The sequence below is a fragment of the Lepidochelys kempii genome, chromosome 5 (genome assembly GCF_965140265.1).
Source record: "Lepidochelys kempii isolate rLepKem1 chromosome 5, rLepKem1.hap2, whole genome shotgun sequence".
Lineage (NCBI taxonomy): Eukaryota > Metazoa > Chordata > Testudines > Cheloniidae > Lepidochelys > Lepidochelys kempii.
In genome coordinates, this window is record NC_133260.1 from 57,324,930 (window position 1) to 57,346,920 (window position 21,991).

The 21,991-nt window shown below is 36.3% G+C and overlaps 1 protein-coding gene across 16 annotated transcripts in view; it reads right to left on the reverse strand.

The window, feature by feature from the left end:
- Positions 1–21,991, reverse strand: part of MEF2C (myocyte enhancer factor 2C) — a 144,000-nt gene that overhangs the window by 71,634 nt on the left and 50,375 nt on the right. For 11 of the 16 annotated variants that reach the window (XM_073344443.1, XM_073344440.1, XM_073344441.1 and 8 more), the window contains 2 exons: positions 14,043–14,239; positions 941–1,144 (listed from right to left, as the gene is read on the reverse strand). In XM_073344443.1, coding sequence (XP_073200544.1) covers positions 941–1,144; positions 14,043–14,096 — 258 coding nt within the window. In that variant the 5' untranslated portion in view covers positions 14,097–14,239. Of the gene's footprint in view, positions 1–940; positions 1,145–14,042; positions 14,240–16,201; positions 16,292–17,809; positions 18,361–21,991 lie in introns of those variants that run through there. The other 5 variants (XM_073344446.1, XM_073344439.1, XM_073344447.1 and 2 more) reach the window with 4 other exon arrangements.

Genomic DNA, 21,991 nt, shown 5'->3' on the forward strand with positions numbered 1-21,991 from the left:
TTGGCGAGAACTCACTCCCTTTCCTAATGGGGGCAAGGAGATGTGCAGGTGGATCTGGGAGGTAGCTAAACAGTAGAGCCCTGTACATCAACATGAAACTATATTGCAAAAAGGGTTATATTCTTAGTTACAATATTTATTAATATAGTTTCATGTGACTGTATTGTGAACCTCTAGCAGTAAGTTCAATACAATCTATAGGCTCATGAACTATTTCTTCATCGAAAGTATCTAAAATGTACAAATTAAATGTAATCTCTTCTATTGCAGTGCTCAAAATTCTTGACTGGTGTACATCAAGGGTAAAATTTTCAGAAGCCTCTAAGTTTCATTTGCAAAAGCACCTAAGTGATTTAAGATTTTAAGGGTAACATTTTCTAAAGCACCTCAGTGACTTTGGTGCCTAGTAGGCTCCTAAGTCACTTTGGCACTTTTGGAAATTTTACTTAATGTTTTATTATATTAACAAAATCCATAAAAGTCACATTTACTTTGGTTTGAGTCTTTAACTATGTTTAACTTGCTATGATAGTAATGGAATTAATGAATGCTGAAAATGAATGTTTTAAGTTTGAATTAATATTCTTGAGCAGTTAAAATACAGATTGCTACATCTAACAGTCTACATTAAATAATTCTACTATGATAATGTTATAAAGTGTTAATAACGTTCTGATAAATGTTGTTTCCATGCTCTAATTTTACATATTTGGTAAAAGCATTCTAAGCAAAGTTGGATTTTTCCAATGTTCAACTATTTTTGTGTGACAGAGAAAGTGCAAACATTTGTCACATAACTTTTAAGTCAATTTTCCTTGAATTCTTTTAAATTACAGTGTTCTTAAAAATAAACTACACAGCTTCAGAAATCATTCAGCAAGATCAGATGTCTTAGATGAGCATTGACAAAAATTAGTCCTCACAGGACATATATTCTTACCTCAACAATATCTGAATTCGTTCGACTCTCATGTGGCTCATTGTACTCTGTATATTTCAGCAACACTTTGTCCATATCAGTGCTGGCATACTGAAACAGTTTGTTGGTGCTGTTGAAGATGATTAGAGCAATCTCACAGTCACATAGAACACTCAACTCATAAGCCTTCTTCATTAACCCAAATTTCCTCTTTGTAAATGTCACCTGGAAAAAGGAAAATAAGTCTGTCAAAAATCCCCAAGTCTCTTTTCTAGAGTCCTGTTTCTTTTATGAAATTATAACTTGCAATTCTATAGTCTTTGAGCTTCAATAAGTTCAGCTGGAAAGCAAATAAATCAAAACACAGTTCCAACACAGAACACAAATATCGAAGTGCTAAGTAACTGAAGGAAATGCATACAATCCTCAATGCACAATTCAAGCTACAGAAAGTAAAAAAATGGGGCATTTCCATTAGTTGAACTGTGAATTTTTCCTGTCTCATTAACCAGTTTAAACCATTGGCACTGGATTCTTCCCAAAATATTTTAATTCAGTACACTTAATCTTTTGCCCACACATAAGCTAGTAAGTTTATTCTGCATAGTAGATGTCTTTGCCACTCACCCCCACAACATTTTAAACATTACATCTCAGTTCTAGAAAACTTTTAACAAAAGATTCAGCCTATTCTTATTCAACAGGTCTTAGTTCCAGTTGAATTCCACCCCACAATTTATCTATCAGTAAGAAAAAAGTTATATCTCATTTAATTAGTCAAAAAAGATGATTTGATGTAGAGATGCACAGATCTATAACAGTTTTGAAAAATTACCAGATATATTAAAAAATCCTTTTTGTTTCACTTTCAAATTCTCAAGTGTCAGTACAATGAAGAATATAAATCGGGAGTGAAGAACAAGTTATATAAGTACTGACTAGCCAGCAATATATATGCATTACTGAGGTGAGTTCTTATCCATACATACCTGTTGACACATTTTATTTAATCTCAAAGGAGACACTTAGAAATATGAGTTAGCATTTTTAGTACAATGAAAGGATTCCAGTCACATTATCTTGGTAAATTAGGGATGCACATATATGGCTTGTGTGAGGGCAAGTCAGCAACTGCTATGAAACTTTGCAAACTATGCAAAATCTAAGCAGTATGAAGACCTGCAATTAAAAACTGAATTTCTTTCATGATTGATTTGCAAAGTTCCAATAAAACATACACATCTTAGTATATGAGTTTCTTACCATGAGAAATCTAATCTGATAGTAAGAACTGACTTGTTTCTGTTTTTTCCTGTATTCCATTTGCACTAAACACATAAATAGATATTTTATTTTTAATATCTATTTTCCTCTACAGTAATTTTCTGTGATGGATTTTGAAAGTGAATAAACGTACGGTACTAAAACAATTATCAGTCAAATCAAATATGCAGTGAGGGTATTTGACACAACTTGAGGGAAGCACTAATCAGGTAGTGTAGACTTGCTTAATCTGACACTCAGTGCTAACAATTCCTTAATACCATCAGTAAAAGTACCTATGCACATGGTTCATCACTTAGGCAAAAAAGATTCCATTCTGCATGGTTCAGAAGGCTGTTGTTTTATCTTGTTACACTCCTAATGCAAGCTAATGATAACTGCAACCCCACTCTACCTTGGAATCCCAGCTGGTCATGCCATGGAAAACGTGACATTTAAGTATTTCTAATCCCTACCAGCTAGTCTATCTCAAAGAGATGTGGCTGTATGCCAATGCTCTGTACATTTATTCTCCACGATGTATCATGAATGATGTCACTTTTATTGCCGTCTCGATCATTGTAACACCTTTATAAAATCTATTAACAACAGACAGATTAGTATTAAATCTGATTTTTCAAGCATTAAAAAAAAACAGTTTGCACAGCATTAGATTTGAATCTATATTTTTGTCACGGCTGATATTAAGACATATCTAAATGGGTAAGGTCCAGCTGGCTTTTGCTGTTTGGCATGATTGATGAAATACACAGTCAAAAACTCATCTTACCATTGAAAAACTGATCAGTCTTTCAAATGCCTTTTAAACACTTTATCTGCTTGCAGAAAATTGTGATGCAATGTTACACACAGTAATATGAACATCTATATAATTTTTTAGAAAAGGCTAAACAAGCTATGGATCACATGCAGAGGGGAGAATGTACTAACCCGACACATTTTTCTGCATCTAAAACTATTTTCAATCAGACTAGTTGACCACAGTACTGTAGGTGGAGTGCATCTATACAATATGGTTTCTGTTGCACAGAAACCTCAGAATTTAGCATGTTACAGCTCCTCACCATCAAAGTATACTTCAGCACAGAAATATCTTTAAAGCCACTGTTTGTGTTTACTGTTAGGTGCTCCTGAACATTTTGGGTAACCACACAGATGTGCTGCATAGCACATACTTATTTCATAACACTTATCACAAAAAAGATACTACTTATAGTGCCTTTTCACGAACACTGAAAATAAAAAGGACAACAGATAAGCTAGAGGGTTTATTAACTTTTCTTTAAAATGTAATCTTAATTGCTCTGAATTTAATTCACTATTATCTGTTCTTTTTAACAGTCTTCAAATGTATTACATAATGCTTTTTTGCCATTGTTCTTAGACATAAAAACAATTGTATCTATTACTGTTTCTAAAGTGATCTAGAATATTACTCTTCTTTTTAAAATATACCAGTCATTGACTGATTGCAATTCAGAGCTTTTGCACTTATACCTAATAATGTATTGTAGTAATGTAATTTCTCATACTTTTACAATAGTTTGTAATAGGGATGAACCTATTTATTTACTAAACTTGCAGTAGGGTCAAGACCTTCAGGAGAGATTAAGAATACTTTTAAAGGTATTTAAAAATACATTCTCCTTTCATATAATTTCCTTTATATAGCCACATCAAGAAGAGGAATATACTCATTTATCCTCTGAAGTATTTAAGTGAGTAATATGAACAAACAACATTTAACTTTGTATTTTATGTCCAGTATGTTGTTAGCTATATTCACCTAAATCAAAATTAGCTAATAAATATTGACTAAGATGATAGATACCATATTTTAGCACTGCAGTGATTTCACTGAGTGTTAAAGACTGCAATAATGTATTAAAAATATGTTGTCTCTTTATGTCTAGGTGCAAGCCAACTGAAACCTATAGCTGGAAGTCTGTAATTCTGTACTTAAGAAATAATTTTTACTTGTGCGAAGTTAAGAACAACATGAAGTAAATACAGACATTTCTTAAACACAGTTGCATACACACAAACTACAGAGTAGCTTAATGATTCAAAAATTGTAGCTGGTCGTATTGAGGAGAAGGGATTTACTGTAACATTTCACAATCCAAATATGATCACTTTACTAGGGCTAAAAAAATCTCGAAAAGGAATAATCCTGATAACTGATCAGGAACTCAGATACTACAGACATTGAAAGCCATATAAGCAGCTAGATAATCTGTCAGACTACAGGAAAAATTTCTCAGGAAGGAAGACTTTTATAATGCAAAATCTATATTCTATTTCACAGCCAGAAAAATATAACTATGTGTTGCCAATTTACTGATGTATTTAAAAATAAATCTGATCTATTTGCATACACACAAAATATTACATGGATTTTGATGACATCTGATTAATATTAAATGTATTTTTCAGTAGCACAGATTGAATAATTTCATATTCTTACCTCTGCTGACTGTACCAAGGACTAGTTAATTAATTAATTCACAATTGAGCCTGATGTCCAAATCAGATTTGGGACATGCTTTATCCCTTCTGCTTTCTGGATCAGTGGATGTCTAGTACTGTCCTCAAGTTTCTATATTTTTCTTTGTATACAGGAGGTTTTATTGACTGGGCAATTTGTGAAGTCCTAGCCTCTTGGACTAGTCTATGATGATAGTGAGATAATCGGGGAATTAAGTGTTGAGAAATATAAAATGGCTGCCTAGAATCAGGAGGTTGGCTTTTACCTGTGTTTAAAACCCTGAAGCCTCACACACACAAAATACATAAGCCATACAATAGAAAAGCAATTGTCAGTATTTTTAAGTTTTCAAAAGTACAGTATAAGTACTGGGTAACTAGTGTGGCCAAGCAGTGTTTCAAAGACAACATTTCCAGTGGAGTGTGCAGGGAATGGAGTATGTACTTGTGCAGCATGCTGAAAATTAATCAAGTTGCATGTGTTCTACATAAGCTCTGAATACAGCTTGCTTTATTCATTTTGAGCCTGCTATTCAGAGCTGATGAGCCCATGAATGTTCACTGAACACAATCGTGATGCCCAGCACCTCAGATGATCAGGCCCTGAAAGTCTGCAGTACTTGGGTACGTAAAGCAAGGAAGTTTAAATGCAAAGATGATTGTCCAGGCTTTGAGCAAACCACATGCTTGTTTTAAATATTACAAAAACAAAAGAAAGAGTGAAAAAGCCAGTTCTTAGCTTCCCTCTCATAAATCAAGGCTAGGTCTTTGTGCATTTTGGACCAGATTCTGGCTAGAGGTTAAACTTACTATATGCACAAGAAGGAAAGCATGGACCAAAGGCGATTTGGGAGGACATTTTCCATCTTCAATTCTGGCTCTCCTCCAAACTACAGAAAGACAATTCTCCAGGCTTTCTATGGTCAAAGCTGTGAAGGGGCTTTCCGAGACATGGTTTTGGGATCAGAGACTGTGATATTTGTGAATGGGGCTGTAGCCACCCAGAATGCAGGTGTACATTCACAGTACTCCATAGCTGCAATATGCTCTCACTAGGAAGGTAATTTGGCATGGTGCCAGAATTTGGCATTTTATTTGTAGGGAGTAATGTTTATTTAAATTAAATACATTAGGAGATAGGTTAGTTGGTTTTCTATATAGGTCCTTTCACATACTGGAATGAATAATACAATGGGTACGTATGCTTTTTCCACTCAAGACACTATACTAACAGACTGTGATAACAGAAAGAAACAGCAATCGACTGGAAATTGTTTTTATTTATCTAAAATTATACCAAAATTGTTGTGCAGCTTGTAGATGTGACTGGAACAGTGTAAGAGCAGGAGTCACTGCTGAGAGGTTGAAGCTTTTATTCTGCTGATTTAGTCTGTGACCTGTCTCTGCTGCACGGATGCTACATTTTTTTTCCCTTTGGACTCTTCCACTCTTGACTTTTAAATCTGAGATAATCTGAGAGACTAATTTTGAGTGACTGTCCCGTAATAGCGGTGCCATCACTGGTACTCAGTATCTGTCACTGGGGACCACAGAGTCTACGGCTTGCTTCTTCTGTTTTCCAAACAGCAGCCAGTGCTCTGCCCTGCCCTCCAGCAGCAAACCAATCCTTGGACAGTATGTCAGGTCTTCCCTCACCTCTTCCTGTCCTGACATAAGGCTGTGCAGGTGCTGGCACTGAAAGGAGGAGAAGAGCGGGGAGTCTGAACCCCCACCCCCACACATTTCCTGACATTATGTATATGTTAATGTGAGGGCCTGGGGAAACTGGAGGTGGCTCATGCATCCAATATTTGATGTATACCTTGTACCTGGCTATTGGGGAGTGTTGTGCTGGTTGTCCCTCCTCATTCAGAGTGGGGTCAGCTGATATGGGGTATCTGGCAAACAGGATGCATCAAATGAAGTACGCTCATCATCATAAAATCAAGATGGCCATGTATGAGCCATGTGACTTTTGACTAAAGTGCCAGGAGCAGACACTTATCTCTACTTATCTTATAGCCAAACCCCGAAAGCTCTTCAAAAGCTGCAACCCCCTTTCTATTCCCACCCCTGACTCTCCCGTCTATTTTATTCTGCTTAGCTCAGTTTGTCATTTTAAAAGGCTCTCCTGCAACAAACTTTATGACTATGTTCAGCGGTGGTGGCAGTGGGAAGTAGCACCAGTGCAGGATTCCCTCTAGACAAACCCTCCTTTATGCAACAACGACTAGGCATGCCATATTAAATGAAAGGCCCTTTAAAGAGCAGTAAGGGACTCTTCAGCAGCCTGCTCTATGTTCTTGTAACCCTCCAGCATAACTTATAGGGATGACACAGCAGTGAGTTATGCTGCAAAAAGAACTATTGTGCTTGAACAGCATTACTAAAGCATTACTAAACAGGAGCTCTAAGTAGAATGACCTAAAATTATGACTGTAATATATTAAATGGCCCTATCTTATAAAACAGGGTTCTTTCAGCATCTCATGATTAAGCTTTACAAAAACGAAGGTGCTGTACTTTTTCATTACACTTTATGGTTAGCGTATCAGCACACAAATAATGGAGCGGAAAATTAAACAAAACTGTGAGATTATTCACTTTTTCACAAGTCCGAAATTTTAGTACATAATCGCTGATCTCTGTTATGACATTTGTCTTTATGAATAAAGAGAGAGGGATAACTCAGAGATATGTTAATTAATGGATGGTATAGCAACTCACAAATTATTAGGGTAGGCAACATTCAGAGTCTTTTATTCCCATATATTCTAAACAGTTCTAATTCTCCAAAACATAACCTATATCATATTCAGACTTGAAGAATGATTGGATATTATTTTTTTTCTCTGTTGAATGATATGCATAATGATGGTTAATCTCAGTTATACCATTCCTCTTCACTCATTAGGACAGATTGAATTAACTCACTTATATCTAGATGTATAGACATGGGCATCTTATTTGTAAGAAAATATATCCTTTCCATCCATACACATACTCTAGATAATATAAAGTACAATAAAACTGACTTTTTATCTATACCACATTCACTAGGTCTGGCAGGTACAAATAAATGTTTTGGATAAAAAACATGTTTACTAGCTGAACAAAACTAAAATGTTCATAAGGTAAAGGTCAAAGAATATTTCATTCCCTGCTGAGCAAATGGTCAGGAAGCACATTTGTCTGCATTTCCTGTCATAACAGGAAGAGTGTAACTTCTTCCTCTCCACAATGGCTTCAGTTCTGCTTCCCACCTCCAGCTCTTTCTCCCTCAGGGCCTTCCAAATCAATCCTTACAAGACAGAAAGGCAGTGGCCATATCTGCTCTAGCTTTCAACACAGCTATGTTTAATGATACCATAATTACTATTGGACTATCCTTACTTAGGCTGCTCATTCATACTTCACATTAAAAGTAATTTGGCCTAAATATTTACCTGAAGCTAATTAATTTTAAATTATACTCTGGCATATATTGGAAATACAAACATACCTAATCTTAAATATAATACAGCCATGAAATTCATTATTAGGTTAGCATCGCTTTTAAAACATTTTCTCTACCATGTATGGAATCTCAATTAGATTAGTACAATATGAAATGATTTTAGATTAAAATGGAATCAGGCCCAACTGGGCCATTAAAATTTGGGAACTTGGTCACTAAAATGTAGTGTACATCTTCTGTTAGTTAAAGAGAGAGAAATGTTGAGGTAGCCTCTCTGATAAAACTAGGTATTGTGCTTAACAGGGACAATCTATTCCAGTGCCATTACGGATGATGTAAATTACTACTTAATGTGAGTAAGGGTGGCAAATCAAGCTTGTACAAATTAAAGGCTACATCATGGTTTTAAGGTACATCTCATTGAAAAGAGTGGTGTAGAGCTGCACAATTAAATGTTATCGAGATATTCCCTTCATAAAGCGCTGTAATTGGTGGGCAACCGACCAACCTCCTAAAATCTAAAAACTAGACTAAAGCCAAGCTAACTTGTGAGAGCAGACTGAATTTTTTTTTTTGGTAGAGGTGGTGTGGGGAAAATCTCACAAAATGTCCTCCTAAATTTGAGCTGATCTGTGCACTAAATCATCAGGCTCCCTTTTCTGCTTCTACAGATGACGTTCTGATTGAGGTGACGATCTTGTAGTCTGTTCTTTTCAACAGAGCTAATGCAGATAAAAATAGATGCCCCTAAGTCTGAAACTAGTTTTGAAACTAGCCGCATGAGGTATTGGAGTCAGTAGAACAAATCTAGGTCTTCCTGCAAACGGACATTTCCCTCCAGGATATTCTTCCCTGCCCTATAACCTCACTTTGCTTATCTGATTTTATTTGTTCTCTGTTCAGTTGATAACTGTAGCAAGTCTTGTTTTACCTAATTTCACACATGTGCTGGGAGCAAAGAATTATCAAATCGTACATATGCAAAAGTTGCTCTGCACGTGTTTTCCAAGTGCCTCTAATATTGTTTTCAAACCAGCTACAGAGCCATACTACTTAGAGTGTCTATTATCTGAGTACATATTTCCTACAGTATTTGACAGTCCTCTACATACCCCCCCTCCCCAGCTCATAACAAAACTGAAGATGTTTCAAGCAAAACGTGTGGAGTTATTAGCTAAGCAGAGCACACTTAAAATTAGGAATGTGGATAAGAGTATGCTTCACAACTAGGAAAATAAAGAAATGTAAAACATCAGAAAGAAGACTGCAGGCATGAAAATCATCACACCACATTTAACGCCAAATCCTTTTTGTCCCAGTCACACAAGTTGTCACAGTGAAGTCCAGCAGAGTTAGACTCTTAATAATAAGAAAAAATGATGGAGACAGACAGCAAGGTCTTGGAAGCTGTTCAAAATCTGACACCAGAGTATTTTTGAATCAATGTGCACTCTGATTAGGTATCGCAAAATGTCCTATTATAACAGTAGTATAACATAATTATGGTACGAAAGCCATCCCTTTAAGCCTGGCCTGCCTTGTCTGGGTAGTGTAAAGGGAATTTCTGGAGCTCTTCCCCCCCCCCCCCCCAAAAAAAATCACCTTTCTCTATGGGACACCAGTGCAACTGGAAATGGCCCTCGCTAGGACTGGTTGAAATGTTTCAAATTTCAAAATTTGAAAAATAAATGAGGGGAAATTTAAACAAAATTTTTGGAAAATACCTTTTGCCTCCCATATTACACTCAACTGTAGAGCTGACTGATTTTTTTTAACTTTGAAATAAACAAACATTAAAACTGAAAAAATGTCTGTTTTTGCAAATTCCTCCTCCCCCCACTTTTCTAGCCCTCATCTTGACAACCCTCAACAAGCTGATTTGCTGGCTAGTCTCTGTTGGAACTTATGGTCCAAGGTCAGAGGACAAGGCTGATATTGCTGGCTACCACCTCAATTGATGGTGCCACAGAATCTGAGCATGCAGATAACCCTTATTGGCCTCCCAGTTGCTAGGATTGCTATAGCAGCAAGTCCACAGCAGAGTTCCAACCATCTGCCATTAACATGAGGCTGCGAGGTATTTTTATTCTTCCTCTCTGTGGTCTAAAGTGCAGTGAAAAGGCTTATGAGAAATGGCCTGGGCCAAATGCAATGGGTTCTCTAACTGGGATGGATGGATCTGGGGCCATCCAGGAAAGGAGAAGACTTGTTGTACTCTCCTTCTCTCACCGTGCACCAATGTGAGGGCCAACCAGAACCTGGCCCCCTGCCAGCATCCATCACACAAAATTCCATGAATGCTTCCCCATGATTACAGGACTTGAGCTGGCCTTCATTGAAGTCAATGGCAAAACTCCCATTGACTGCAATAGTTCAAGATCAGGCCTCTGTGTAATTTGTATTCATTTTTCTTTAACTATTCAAAGATGTCATTGTTTCAAGAAAAGCACAGATCATATACCCATGTTACACTTCTCTCCGCCTTTGCAGTTGGAAACACATGTCTGTTAACAGCACTCCTGAGCATTTCTCATTCCTTCAATATTTATCTAGAATCTGTTATCAAACATTTAATGACGAAAGGTGCTGATCACACTGGCTGCTTATAACATGATTCTTTTGCACCCGTTTTAATTTGAGGGTTTATTTTTCCATTTAATGTCAGATTAGCAACCAAGTACCCAAGTATATCCATTGAGATAACTCTTTTTAGAAAGAGATACTCTTTTACTGCTAGAAGACACCACTATTTTTGCCTCTTGCAAGCTGCTCATACAAGCACTCTTCACAGCACAAGAGACTTCTACTACAGCGAGTAGTAATCTGTTAAACAAACAACTGCCATCTCTATCACAACGGGGTAAATCCACAGCTCAATGTTCCACCTGATTAATCAGGCATGGTAAATGTGTGGGGGACAGTGGAGAGGAATCACTTTCTCCAGGCCATGGACCAACTGCAGTGTCCTTCTGCTGAAGGTATTCCATCCCCGCTGTGGGGAGAGGATTGGAAGATCTGTATATCACTGGGTCTTCTGGCCCTGATACACACCTCACACCTTCCCATGCATTATGTGCTGTCCTGCAGAGAATTCAGGCACAGCATGATCTGCACATGGGATGAACACTCCACATGCAGCACGCTCCCCCACTCTCTGCATCCAACCCTCCTTGCTCAGAAGAACTACACTGAAAATTTCAATACGAATGACTGTATGACAGGTTCAGATAAACAGATTTGGTTTTGTTCTGTGTCCCTTGTGAAAACCTTTCCTTATGATGGGAACAGGCTAAGAGCCCAAACCCATAAAGTAGGTGAACAGTCCTCACTCATGCAGTAGTAGTCTCATTAGACTAGAATATGGGACTACTTGCAGGACTAAGGTTTACAAAAATGGCTCTAACTGGGACTTTAAAAAAATGAATATTAAAAAACTTCTTACAGTTTATGAATTCCCTGTTCTGTGCATCCAAATTAATTTGGTTCATCTGTTTTCACAAATATAATGTAATATTAGAAATCAATACATAGAAGACTTTAAAAAAACATAATGCAGAAATGTATACATTAGAAAACAAATTCAGTGATGAAACTGTGCTCAGAAGGAGCAACAGCTGACAGGATGTGAAATATTTTAACAAATACCCATGTTTGTGAAGTACTACTTCCTGTTCAAATTTTTAAAAGAACAATCAGCAAAGCCAGTGAAAATCCAGTCATACTGAATTGCTAGCAGTACAGCTGGACTTCAGCTGCTTGATCCAAAGCCCACTGAAGTCAACAGAAATCTTTTCACTGACTTACCTGGGCTCTGGATCAGGCCCTAAATGTACAAAGGAGAAAAACCAATAGAAACAGTTTACTAATGGAGTTTTCAAAATGTTATTAGAAATGAGGCAGCAGCATGAAGCCACTTATAGTGTGTGGCAGCTAAAGGATGGTACAATTATCCTTCCAGATTTGTTATTAAATCTGGTTTACCAAAATTACGAAAATAACCAAACACTTGAAAAATAAACCATTTCTATAGTAACGTAGTAATGCTATAGCTATTAGTCTTCCAATGTTATGACTAAGAGTGGCTGCAAGATTGCTGATGAAATATACAGTATATGAATCAAAGAAAGGCTTTTAGATATTACTAATTTTGAGAACTGGTGTTAAAAATCTTGGAGTGCTACAGTAAATGATTTAAAGATCTGTATTATTTATTTTTTAAGTAAATTTACTCCTCATGAAAGGTGCAAGATTGACAGCATTGGAGAATGAAGTCCTCTATTGGCTTCTTCTATTAACGCATGAAAGTGGATACTAAAGCTACAGTATAAATAAATGTTACTAATGGCAAAATTATGTAGCTTTATTTACAACATGTTAATTCAGACATGCTTTGGAAGAAATTGTGGTAACATGGTATTGGCCAGAACAGCCAGTGTCTAAATGGTTAATGACACATCCAGTTCAATATTTCAACTTTAATTTCAATTTCAAGCTACAGACCAATTAAAACAAATATGGTGGTTTTATATTGACAGAATTATTGCTTTCTGGCTTGGCCCACAGCAATAAGCAACCTGTAGGGAAAACACAGACTGTATCCATCATAAATCCTAGCATTGTTTGCTTTTTAAACTCGATTTTCTGCCACGGAGAGTACAAGGCATGCTCATACTACAGCGCTTACAAATTCAATGGAAGACACGCTTGAAAACAAAAATTTTAGATCATTCCTCTACTGGGTTGCTTCTGGATGGTATTATGAGACTTTAAGCCCTAAAGACAACATAATAATTTCCTATAATACAAATTTGCATATACAAAGAAAATAATACATCAAGTACATGTAATTAGTGTTTTAAAATTAACTGAATACTAAATGCTTTTTGAGGTATAGAAAATAATTACAGTAGGGTAATCCTAAACTGTAGCCACACTCTTAATAGGCAACTAGTAATACTATTCAATAATGTTATGTATCTTATTTCTGTATTTGTGTGCCTCAAATCTTAGTACAATATCTCAGGTACAAATTAAGTATACATTGACAGATTTTAATTCAGGACACTGAATAGTGAGACTTTTATTTTTCTTAAAATAGAGAAACATTAATTTTGGCTTATGATCACATTTAACCAGAGGATGTACTGCTGTTAATATTTGGTATCAGAGTGTCCAGCACATTAAAAAAAAGGAAAAAAAAAAGAGGTGACTGACCCCGGCAGACTTATTTCCAGCCAGTATCAGTATAGACTCTTTGTTTCATGGTGCATGCAACATACCAGCATTATTAGGTCTTGATTATTAAGCCACATTATGATGTGCAGATCCCTTTCAAAATCCATGTCCAACACACAAGCAGCAAAGACTTCAACATATATGAACAAGTACTTTCCTGTACCATAGATAAGAACTCAGTTGTGCCAAAATGCACATACATGAATCATTTTACTCATGTGAGGTGTTTCACTGAGTTCAGTGCGACTCCTCATGCAAATAAAGTTGTTCATGTGTATAAAGGTTTGCAGGATTAGGTGCTATGGCCTGGATCCTGCAAAGATTTGCAGTCATGCTTAACTTTATGCATTGTGCATGATTCAATGGGACTGCTCCTAGTGTGTGTACAGTTAAGCATGCACATAAGTCTTTGCAGGATCAGGGCCTATGTCTCCAAACCCCAAACTGTAACATATTAAAAAACTTTAAAAATATACAAGTCAGACATCTTGATGTTTCCAAAAGCACCTTAAATATTCATTTACTCATATATTGTGTAACACAAGGTAAAAATATTTCTAAAAATCTTTATCTTCTTTATTATCACTGCCTTGTGTAAGCCACACCAACAATATACTATAAGATGAAGCTCCAATACAAGCAGTAATTTTTGCTACTCACCTGTCTGTTACGTTCATCCATAATCCTTGTGATCTGAATCTTTTTTCTCCCCATAGTCCCCGTTTTTCTTCTCTCTCTCGTCCCTGGAATTATGTATTTTTTCCTTCTCTTTTCTTCCTCTTTCCCGTTTCCTCAAAACAAATCTCCCTCTTCAGCACTTGCACTACTCAGTTCACAGACCCCTGCATCCGTTCCTGCTAAGCACACAAAAGACATAAACTCTTACTATAAAACTGATAAAAACTGCCAGCTAGATAGATAAAAGTTACCACAGGGAGTTTACCAAGTGCCTTAATTATAATCTAGTGCACAAGCAAATTATTTTGCAGTTATAAAGTAAATAAGACAATATTAATAGTAGTAACCTGAAAGTTTATTTTCATAGTTATACATGATCCCACAAATCTTTCAAGAAATGATTAAGATGACTGAAATGCATGTCTCCATAATTTTCATGGATTTAGGTATCTCTATTTTAAAAATATCATTCATTGTGCTAATATGAAAAATTACCTAAATAAGATAGTTAACGAACCTTTCTGTACCTGTGTATGCTAAGTAGGCCAGCTAATTCATTCCTGAAGGGAAAACAATCTTGTGTTTTGACAGCAGAGGTGATAATGCCCCTCATTATGCAAATAGGATGGACCATTATTAAAGTGCTATTCGATATATGAGAAATGTCAGCTAGTTTAAATCTAAATCCTTTAATCTCATTCTTTAAAAAAACATACAGTTAATTCAAGTACTACTTAAAATACTTTAAAAGAAAAGTAGTACTTCTTTATCCCACTACATTTCAAAGTATGTTCTAAACTATCTATACCACAGGTACATAACTAGCTAACGTGAATTTTTCCATTCAAGAATATTTGCATAAGGTATTTAATCTATGCAGAACAGAATAATAGGAAGAGTTGCTCAGTAAAGAATGTTTTGAATTAGTATTTTCACATTTCTGACAACAAGCCCACATATTAGTCCTCTGCACTTTACAAAAACTAGTTGCATTATACAATTAAATACTGTTAGAGTAAATAGATAAATACATGACAAAATAACAGAAAATATTCCATAAAATGCCATAAAATGCCATAAACTTTAGGAGTAATTCTAAAGTCTTGCAAAACATTATTTAACCAAACAAAACAAAAGACAAGAAAAACTTTTGGAAAAGTTCATACACAAATTATGTTAAATCTGGCAATAAAATTCATATAATATAAATATTCCTTTTGTCTCTTATCACCCCTAAGATTTACCATAATTATTAGCTGAGTGTGACAGCACAGAGTATTTGTAAACACTTCCAAAAAAAAAATCCCGCAATATAAAAAGGATTCAATAAAAAATGATCAGTGCATCACCACTTTTACCTCAGTTCCGTTATACTAAAAGTATTTCTTCATTCGTCCAATTTACCAATTTTACAACAAATTGGAGTTTTCTTGTTTATTTTAAGCTGGTGCTCTCACAGCCAACTTGATAAATTCCCCCAATATGTTATGTAACACTAAGCCGATGTCCTAGCCATTAAATCCATTATTTGGCTCTGATTCAAAGAAAAGGTAGAAAAGCTGGACATCACTCTGTCTGATCTTCAATTCTCTCTTGATTTTCTTTGTATTTATTTAATTTGAAGCTGTCCAGTATTTTATCACCTTAAGAAGAGTTGAGATCATAGGTAAAAGATAATCAGCTGATTATAATTTTTAACTAGCTATTATGATATAATCAATTCTGCTGGATTAAACAAGGTTTAGATCCTAATATTGTCTATACCTGAATGCCTTTGTATATCGCTAATCAATATTATTTTACAGTATATGGCATGCAAGATGGAGTAATTTGTGATGCCATCAAAATAAAGTGCACAAGTATTTCTGCAGCTTTTTTGCCCATTGGAAACAGTTCAGCAATCTTTTTACTACTTAAAATGACAGTCACCAGACCATATTAACCATAAAAAACTAGATGTGCCAAACAGTGAATTAAAACAAATTATTTAAAATGTATTTATACAAACTTTTTTCTAAACAAATCTAGGAGCCATAGTCCCATCTGATATTCACTGTTGACAAACAAACCCAGGCTATTTTTAGAAACGGTCTTAAATTTCCTTGGACTGGGTTTCTTTCCTGTTTTTCTTATAGTCTTACCTCCGATACAAAGAGCAAGTTAAAGTGGTGTTTCCCATGCACATGCAGGACCCAAAGGAGTCTAACAGGCTTTCTCTGTAACAGTAAGCCAATACACTAATCCATAGCAAATGCATATGGAACAATTTCCTTTCCTTTCATTCAACTGAAGCTGGTGGCACTATCGGCTTACAGCACTACGCCTGCCTAAGCTCTTAGTCACTTCAAGGTGGAAGGTCAGGGTGGACAGATTAGAAAAGTGGTGACAGGGTTAGCAAGGATGAGAGCTGCTTTACAGATCAAGATTCTGAAGCTGAATGAGTGCAGAAAAAAGAGTGAATGTTGAAAATCTACTCAGAAGAGCACAGCCAGCTCCTGGTGAAATAACAATATGGTGAGCCCCTCTCCCAAACAGTTATCAGTTCCACATTTCACACCAATCTTTCAAATAACAAAAACTTTTATAGATAGCTCAGAGTACGGAACTCTTAATACTCAATGGCACAACTAACTATTCTTAAAATAGTCACACAATGCTTTTGGGGCCAAATTCTGCCCTCAGTTACATGGATGTCAAATTCACTGACTACACCAAATTTATATTAGTGTAACTCAGAGCAAAATTTGTCCCATAGTTTGAAGAAACAATCTATTAGGAAGAAAAAACAAATGCGGAAGGTAGCGCATTATTTACAGGATGTCGGAGGGAGAAGAAATTAATGGGATCCCATACATAGATATCTATCTCAAAATTACACAGAAATGCAAGAAGTGTTACCTAAAGGCAACAGGTTACCTTTTACTGAATTCACCTGAAGGTGCTTTTTGTTTACTCTCCTGATTGCTTTTTGTTTACTCACCTAATGACAAATAAAAATGATTGATCTTGTTTAGTGAATTTCTTGCCTTTCTATAATTTGTTATTTTTATTGCAAATACAAATAAATTGTGATATCTGGTATTTTGTGCATCTGTCTCTATATTTATATACATACATATAAATATATAGCAACATACACATATATAGTTCTAAACTGTATATTTCACATATGAGTGTCTGTACACCCCCCTCCCCCCCACACCAAACATATAAAAGCAACTATTTGGATGAAATATAATGTATCTTGAGATGAGTAAATCAGTATATCTGATTCATGGGTCATAACTTTCAAAGGACTGACAACTTTTGTGTCAACCAGAATGCAAAGAATTATGGATATTATCAATTGCCCTTCACCTGCTCTAGGAATTTCAGTAATGCTCATGATACTTTTTGGATATTCCTGCAGGAATACAGTTTATGGTATTAAATTTTTGAAGTTCCTGTTCACTGATCAAATTACATTTTCCAAATGCAAATAAAGCACACTAAGTAGAAAACTTGCAAGTAGTACAAAACTCAAGCTAGTCCTGCAGGCTTTCATTACCCAAAGGGACTTAAAATAATTCCAGAAGCCTCGCTGAAATAACTTTCCACATAAAAGAAAACTTCCAACGTAGTGACATAGTTACATGTAAACAATCTGCATTTAAAAAAAAATGTCATAGTTAAATCCTGTGGAGTTACAGTCTTCAGCATTTTTTCTCTCTTTTTTGCAAACCCAAACATAAAAAAATCAGACTGCTTACTAAAAAGAGGAACTTCATTTTGGCGGGCTTCTGTTCACTTTATGATTTAGCACAGGCAGAGATAGCTGATGGAAGAGTGATCTGAGCCTCAAAAAAAGGAATAAGTTGTAAAGGACAAATGCTGCAGATCAGCAACCACTCCCCCCTCTCATTCTCTCTCTCTCTCTCTCTCTCTTTCTCTCTCTCACACACACACACAAACTCTCCCCTTCTCTCCCTGCAACACAGAAGAATCTTGATAGAATGGCAGGAAACACGCACAGAGTGGTCAGGGAAGGATATGATGTCAGCAACCACGAACAATAAAAGGTGTAAAGGTGCTTCCTTCCCTAAACTGTTCCAGAAGTGCAAAATGGGAACCAAAACTCTCCACTTCCTTCTCCGAACAGTACTGTCTGAATCTGTACTGCTGCAACACCCCAGACAGAGTTCTTTGAACAACTCACAGAAAGGATAGTAAGGAGTATCTAAATAAGAGAATCAAAATAGTTAATTTATAAACAAGGTGACCCCTGAAAAACTTAGCTAAAATGTGTCACTGATTAAAGTTTTCATGATTTCATTACAAAAGAAACAAACCTGCCATAAAGATTTTTCTCTTTTGCTAGGCAGCAGGCTTCTTTAGTAGGCTTATTAGATTTAAAATAAAAAAAAATTCCAGAATAGCCTGTATATTATCAAAAAATGTAAAGAAATGAGAAATGCTGTAAAAAAAAAATCCTTTACCTTGACAGATAAAGGCCTGATCCAAAAGTCCACTGCAATCAATTGGAGTCTTTACATTGACATAATTTATAAGCTTTCCATCAGGCCCTAAAGAAAGAGCTAAATATACCGATAATGCTGAAAATGATGTGTCAGAGAAAATTTTGTTTTCTTTAATTAAAATAATGAGCCCCCCCCAAAACAACAACAACAACAAAAACACCCAACAGTTAATCCCCAGTCCTTACTCAAACAAAACTCCCACTGAAATTTTACCTGAACAAGGATTGGATGATCAGGCACAATGTACAGATAAAAAGAGCTATCCTATTTTAAAAAGAGATTCATGGGACCAAATAAAGATGGTTTTGAATCCCCCACCCTGTACTGTTTAGTATTGCGATAAATATAGAACAAGGGCAAAAGTCACTGGGCCAAATTCTTCACTGAGCAATCTCATTCGGTCAAATTTGTCTCTGATATAATTCTACCGAGGTCAACAGAGATATCACCAGTGGTAAATTTGGCCCTTAAGATTATATGTGATTGTAGCGTGAGTGAGCGTAACTGAGGGCAGAATCTGGCTGATTAACAGCAACTTTTTATAACAGATTTACATATTTCATGTCATCATTGTTGCAATATAACTGTGATACAGAAATAGTGCACTCTACTGTATGGTTCATTTGGGCAAGAAGCCACGCAACAAATGAATGAGTAATTTTAAGATTTCAAACAGCTGTCCACAACACTCTGATTTTGAAATTGAACATAACCTACATTTATGTGTTTTGATCTTATGGTCAGAATACCACATTAAAAGTTGTGGGAGGGAATTCATTCTAATCTGCTAAATTTATCTCAGGAGAGAGTGCATTTTTCTACAGAAAGTATAAGACAAACTTTAAATCATAGCAGAGTCATAACATACAAATATAGACTACTGAAGCTAGCACATGTAATACTGAAAAAACATTAAACATGATGCATGGACTAGTGAGTGCAAGAATTCTATTGATCCTTTCATTTGTTTATCTTATCTGAGGTAAAATGTCTTTTGTAAAGTAAAACTTAACCAGTTTTAACATATCCTTTACACATTGTTTTTCTAAAAGCTGGCATAATTTTTAACAAAAAGTAAACTACAGAATGCTGGCTGTGCATTCAGTAAATGGCAAAATAGCCGCAGGGTCACCAGCTGCAAAATCAATTCTCTCTCATATTTAGATGATTCATTATCATTTTAAGAGAAAACTTTAATCATTTATCTAGATATGCTGATTTTACTAATTTTACTACTGACTTTGAAGGTACCTGCTGAATTTATAATATTTCTTACCTAATTAATATTTTCTCTATTTATTTATTTATTTTAAGGGGGAGCAGAACCTGTCTACTTTATTTTCAACAGTCTCCACTTCAAAAGAAACAGCCTAGTTATTATTCTTATTGATGTCTGACTGCATGTCTGATGTGTTCCTGAATATAGCCATGTTGCCTGGAAAATCCCTCCATTTCACTTTGGACTCCTTATCCCTTATATTTTTGTTGCATTATTCCTCTAGCTGAGAGGGAAGCTGAGCTGCTTTCTTCCTGATCAATACTGTTTTAGAGCTTGTCTAGTCAAGAGTTCATAATACAGTCTCACTTCCCAAGTTCTAAAAATGATGGAACACATCATCACCAAGCTACCTGGGAACTAGAGAAGGGCAAAGCCAGAACTTTGACTCTGACCCTTTCAAATGTTTGAGGTGATTTTTGATCCCTGGATCTAAACTGCTCCCCATGATTTTGTTCCAAGTCAGATGCCAAACTGGAAGGGGTCTATTTTCACGTTCCAGTGTGGGTGTTGCTGAAATCATATGAGATTAGATGTTCATTTTCATCCCACTCTGATAGGATTTGAGCCCAAAATGGTGAAAACAGCATGAGAGGAACTCGTACAGGTACTGTGAAACTGCTGCCATTTGGGGCTGAAAACATTTGAAAACAGGTTGCAGGTAATATTAAATCTGGAGTCTGGCCTAAACTAATCTATGTCGATACACCGCCTAATGAGCCCAGCCTACAAGTAGCGCAGCAAGTTTCTAAATTTAGGGACAGATTGTGTTATAAGGATTGGCATGAGAATGGGACTCTCAAATTGTGGATCTCTCTTCTCCGTGCAGAAAGAGATCGGGGGTTCAGCAGTAGCAATCTCTGTAGCAATTATGTTCCTTTCCCCTAGATCCTGTGCAGGGGCTCTGTGTGAATCCAATAATCTGCAACTGGAGGGAGATGGGATGAACAGGACATTTGTTGGAATGGTAGGGTAGAGGTGAGACAGTCTAGGACTGTATTAAAATTACTGATGCACATGCACTGTACTGATGAACCCCCTAAAGAGGTGTCTCACGGTTGGCACTGTCTGGGGAGTTTCTATCACAGTGGCTGCACTGAAACTGTGCTGCTAGGGAAACGGGGAGATGGCAGAGACCTGGTACCTGAGAGGATCCTCAAAATCTGAGCAAACCTTGGGAGATCCAGGGGGTTCATAAGCAAGAACCCCTGCTTTCTTCCATGGAAGGGCAAATCCTGCACCCACAATGGGGTCCTCAAGGGTCAATGCACAGTTTCCTTGCCCCTCCATTGGTATTTCTCCACAGAGGCACAATATGGTTCCTGTATAGTATATATATTGTATAATAACTTGCAGTTATCTCATTCCACTTGAGAAGCCTGACTCTTAATGAACATATTTTGGTGCTATATTAGATCATTTTTTGCACCAAATACAAATCTTTTTTAGATGGCTCCTCCACCCCCCAACCCCACACAGAGACACAGAATCTTCTATATCTCTGAGTCATCTCCCAGGGCCTGATTCTTCCCTAACTTTTGTTTTACACAACATAACTCCACTAATTTCTGTGGAGTTACTTCTCATTTATACTAGTGTAAGTGAGAGAAGAATCAGACCCAGAACTACGATTGTTCATAGAAAAAGGAATGTTTTCCTACAGCACAGATCTAAAAGACATAACTTTCATCCAGATATTTTTGTTATTTTGTTCCTACAACCTAACATTGCTGGCATATCTTATATGTGGCACTTCCTTTCTTAGCAGAGAACAATCAAACAGAAGACTGTCCCTTTTCTTTTTTGTATTCAACTCCAGAAACTTGTCTTTTACCATAATACCTTGGGGTGCCGTTGACTTGTGTTTGTGGAGAAATGGACGAGGACAAGACAGACAAAGGAGACAAAGGTGAGGTGACCATAGTACCTGATCCCACTATTAATGTCAGGTATTAAACTGTGGTCTTCCTAAAATATAAAGTAGTCTGCATAATACGGTGGATAGTGTGCTGAGATGCTAACTGTTCATTTATTCTATCATCGTCATTAACAAGGCAAATCACAAATTGCAGATGGTACGCAGCCCTGATAGTTTATTCTACAGAAGTGTTAATTTGACAAACGTAGCAGGGGTATAA